This window comes from Peromyscus eremicus, unplaced genomic scaffold, assembly GCF_949786415.1.
Source record: "Peromyscus eremicus unplaced genomic scaffold, PerEre_H2_v1 PerEre#2#chrX_unloc_1, whole genome shotgun sequence".
NCBI classification, from domain to species: Eukaryota; Metazoa; Chordata; class Mammalia; order Rodentia; family Cricetidae; genus Peromyscus; species Peromyscus eremicus.
Window position 1 is genome coordinate 1,529,868 of NW_026734288.1, and position 3,831 is coordinate 1,533,698.

The following is a 3,831-nucleotide window of genomic DNA, read 5'->3' on the forward strand; positions in this document are numbered from 1 at the left end:
ATTGGATTACAATTGTGTGACATTCTTCTTGCTTTTTTGTGTTTGTTTTGATTTTTTTAATGAATATGATTCTTTTGTCTATATACATGGATGTGCACCACATGTATACCTACCTATCCTCACAGTAGTCCAATGAGGGTCTAAGAACCCACAATCTTCGAATAATGAACAGTTGTTTGATTCCCCCATATAAGCCCATCTGTATGCAAAACCAATAAGAAATCTTTTACTTATGAGCCATTTCTCATTCCCTGTGTTGATTATTTATGATCATCATTGCTATTTCTAGTGTTATCTTCTTTATATTTGTAACTGTTTAAATGCACAGTTCCTTTAAGTAGGAAATATTAATGTACAGTTTAAACTGGAGCAATTCAGATTTCTAGAAAATGAATAGAGAACTGGAGTGAATGCCAAACTCTTTGTAGGATCTTCAGTAAAAAAAATCTCTGACTTCATCTTATCTTTTTTTTGTTTGAATGGAAGATTCAGTGCAGATGCAGTTAGCATAGACTAGGCTAACTTTCACCTCAGAAGCACATATACCTGCTTCTGTCTTCTTAGTTCTGGGATTAAAGGGGTGAGCCAACATACTCATCTTACAAATCTTCTCTGTAGTTAATAATTGTTCATATAATTTCTCTGATGGGTGCTCAGGACTGTTGAAGTGTTTGCTTGTCTCTCTATCTCTGTTAATAGGCAATTCTCTTGCAAGGTGGTATCCTGTTCAGAGCATTCAGAAATTATAGAGGTCAACCTCCTATTCAGTTTATTTGTGAAGTAATTTGATTTCATTGTAATGTCTGAGTTATAGAATTCATGTAGCTCTAACCAGAATTTGTGGCTATATTCTCAAAGAAGCACACATTTACAATGTTGTATCATGCTTTTTGTTTTATACATATGGTTGGCATATTTATGTATGGCATATTTTAGAATGCAGTGACCTATAATGATGTGCATGTCGACATCACTCAGGAAGAGTGGGCATTGATGGATCCTTCACAGAGGAATCTCTACAAAGGTGTGATGCTGGAGACCTATATGAACCTCACTGCTATAGGTAATACTATAAATTTTCCTTCACATTTTAAATAAAGGGACAACTGTTCCTTAGTTGTTGATGCTCTTCTGTAATTCTAATTGAGAATGAGAAAAAATGAGGTGAATAAATCAGATTTGGTTCTAAGGATCACTGAAGATAGTAATGTAAAATTTTCAGTATCCTGTAGTATTTCATACATTTTCTTGTCCTATATTTTAGGCTACAACTGGGAAAATCTTGAAGTTGAAGAACATTGTCAGAGTTCTCAAAAACATAGAAGGTAATTTTCTTGTAAAAGCTGATAGAAATGGGCCTCTGGATATATATAATTTATGTGGATGTTTTAATTAAATGAAGCAGTGTAAATAATTACAGCTTAAAATGCATTGATGATCATTAAATGCTCATAAAGACACATGGCAGGTATGTGAATTGTGTTTGGAAGTGATTCTTTTAAGAAGGAAGACAAAAAATGCCTATGACAAATCACCATTTGAATAATAGCATCATCAAAGCTATGCTGTACAAATGGCAATCCATTTAGTTTCATATTATTTCATATTACAAAAGATATACTCATTGAATATGTAATAAGAATATATACACAACCTGGTAATAAGCAAATAGTCCATAGTATAGTTACTCATATAGTTGTTCTGTCTTTGCTAATTTCAGTTAAATAGGTAGTTAGAGTCAAGAGTAAAGGGGTGGTTGTTGTAGAGAAACATTATTCCCTATACCACATATTGATGAGGAACAGAAAGTCCAACTGTAAATGAAATGTGGAAATATTCTTGTTGTTATTCTTTCTTTAATAGTTATATCATATGTCACTTTGGATACCAGCCATAAAAGCATAAGGACATGGAAGAAGCAATGTACATCTCTCAATCTCAGAACACTTACAAGACATGTAGTAGTCCTGTGTTGAGTAAACTTGTTGAATGTGATTCAAGTTTACAAACAATTGGTTTTCCAGCTTCATTGAGAATATATCAACAAAAATACCCTAGAAAGGCCCTATGAGTTCTAGGACTGTGTAAATGCTTCTGTTTGTCCTGGTTCACTTTGAAAATGTAGCATGACTCACAATATAGTTAACTTTATCAATGGAACAAGTGGCATAAATGTCCAAATACTCCTAGTTCTCTTCAAATATGTTAAAAACCTGAGAGAACAATGATGCCACCAATATTAGCCAGGTAATAAAGGCTCTTACCATCAAGGCATATTCACATATGCAAAGTCATCCTTAATGTAGGGGAACAACATGAGTGTAAACAAGTTAAAACCATAAGATCTCAGTTCTCTTTATACTTATACCAAATTGTAAATTAATTCATGCAGATATAAATACTCAACAATGTACTGAATGTAGTAAAGCTTTTAAATGTTTCAATTATTCTTGCAGGCATGAAAGAAGTCATACTACAGAGAAATCAAATGAATATATTGAGTGTGGTAAAGCCTTTGAATATCATAGTCATCCTCAAAGGCATGAAAAAACACATACTGGAGAGAAACCCTATGAATATAATCATTATGGTAAAGCCTTTGTGCACCCCACTCATCTTCAAGTACATAAAAGAACACATACTGGAGAGAAGCCCTATGAATGTAATCAATGTGGTAAAGCTTTTGGACATTCCAGTCATCTTCAAGAACATAAAAGAACACATACTGGAGAGAAACCCTATGAATGTAATCAATGTGGTAAAGCCTTTGCTCACCAGAGTGCTCTTCAACTGCATGAAAGAACACATACTGGAGAAAAACCCTATGAATGTAAACAATGTGGTAAAGCTTTTGTACAATCCAGTCATCTTCAAGTACATAAAAGAATACATACTGGAGAGAAACCCTATGAATGTAATCAATGTGGTAAAGCCTTTACATGGCCATGTAATCTTCAAGTACACAAAAGAACTCATACAGGAGAGAAACCCTATAAATGTAATCAGTGTGGTAAAGCCTTTGCTCACCAGAGTGCTCTTCAACTGCATGAAAGAACACATACTGGAGAAAAACCCTATGAATGTAAACAATGTGGTAAAGCTTTTGTACAATCCAGTCATCTTCAAGTACATAAAAGAATACATACTGGAGAGAAACCCTATGAATGTAATCAATGTGGTAAAGCCTTTACATGGCCATGTAATCTTCAAGTACACAAAAGAACTCATACAGGAGAGAAACCCTATAAATGTAATCAGTGTGGTAAAGCCTTTGCTCACCAGAATGCTCTTCAACTGCATGAAAGAACACATACTGGAGAGAAACCCTATGAATGTCAACTATGTGGTAAAGCTTTTGTACATTCCGGTCATCTTCGAGTACATAAAAGAACACATACTGGAGAGAAGCCCTATGAATGTAATCAATGTGGTAAAGCTTTTGTACAATCCAGTCATCTTCAAGTACACAAAAGAACACATACTGGAGAGAAACCCTATGAATGTAATCAATGTGGTAAAGCCTTTACACAGACATATAATCTTCAAGTACACAAAAGAACACATACATGAGAGAAACCCTATAAATGTTATCAGTGTGGTAAAGCCTTTGCTCAACACATTGATCTTCAACTGCATGAAACAACACATAGTGGAGAGAAACCCTATAAATGTAATCAGTGTGGTAAAGCCTTTGCTGGACACAGTGATCTTCAAAGGCATAAAAGAACACATACTGGAGAGAAACCCTATGAATGTACTTAGTGTGGTAAAGCCTTTGCTTGTAACTCTCATCTTCAAAGGCATGAAAGAATACATACTGGAGAGAAACAT

The 3,831-nt window shown here is 34.5% G+C and overlaps 1 protein-coding gene across 3 annotated transcripts; it reads left to right on the plus strand.

Annotated features, from left to right (window-relative positions):
- The first annotated feature begins 993 nt into the window (after positions 1 to 993).
- On the plus strand, positions 994 to 3,570 carry LOC131901008 (zinc finger protein 431-like). Of its 3 annotated transcripts, XM_059252329.1 has the most exons (4): positions 994 to 1,063; positions 1,265 to 1,325; positions 2,457 to 2,764; positions 2,948 to 3,570. In XM_059252329.1, the coding sequence occupies exons 1-4, from the start codon at positions 994 to 996 to the stop codon at positions 3,568 to 3,570; spliced, it is 1,062 nt and encodes a 353-aa protein (XP_059108312.1). The 3 variants fall into 3 exon arrangements, with proteins under 3 accessions (XP_059108312.1, XP_059108310.1, XP_059108311.1); XM_059252327.1 differs by having other exon boundaries at positions 2,457 to 3,570; XM_059252328.1 differs by having other exon boundaries at positions 2,541 to 3,570.
- The last annotated feature ends 261 nt before the right edge of the window (positions 3,571 to 3,831 follow it).

What these genes read in the sequence shown, in the direction of transcription:
- LOC131901008 (XM_059252327.1), top strand. Translation starts at nt 994, where the DNA reads ATGGATCCTTCACAGAGGAATCTCTACAAAGGTGTGATGCTGGAGACC. An exon ending in TATGAACCTCACTGCTATAG is followed by an intron (nt 1,064 to 1,264) that starts GTAATACTATAA and finishes CCTATATTTTAG; the next exon opens with GCTACAACTGGGAAAATCTT. An exon ending in AGTTCTCAAAAACATAGAAG is followed by an intron (nt 1,326 to 2,456) that starts GTAATTTTCTTG and finishes TTATTCTTGCAG; the next exon opens with GCATGAAAGAAGTCATACTA.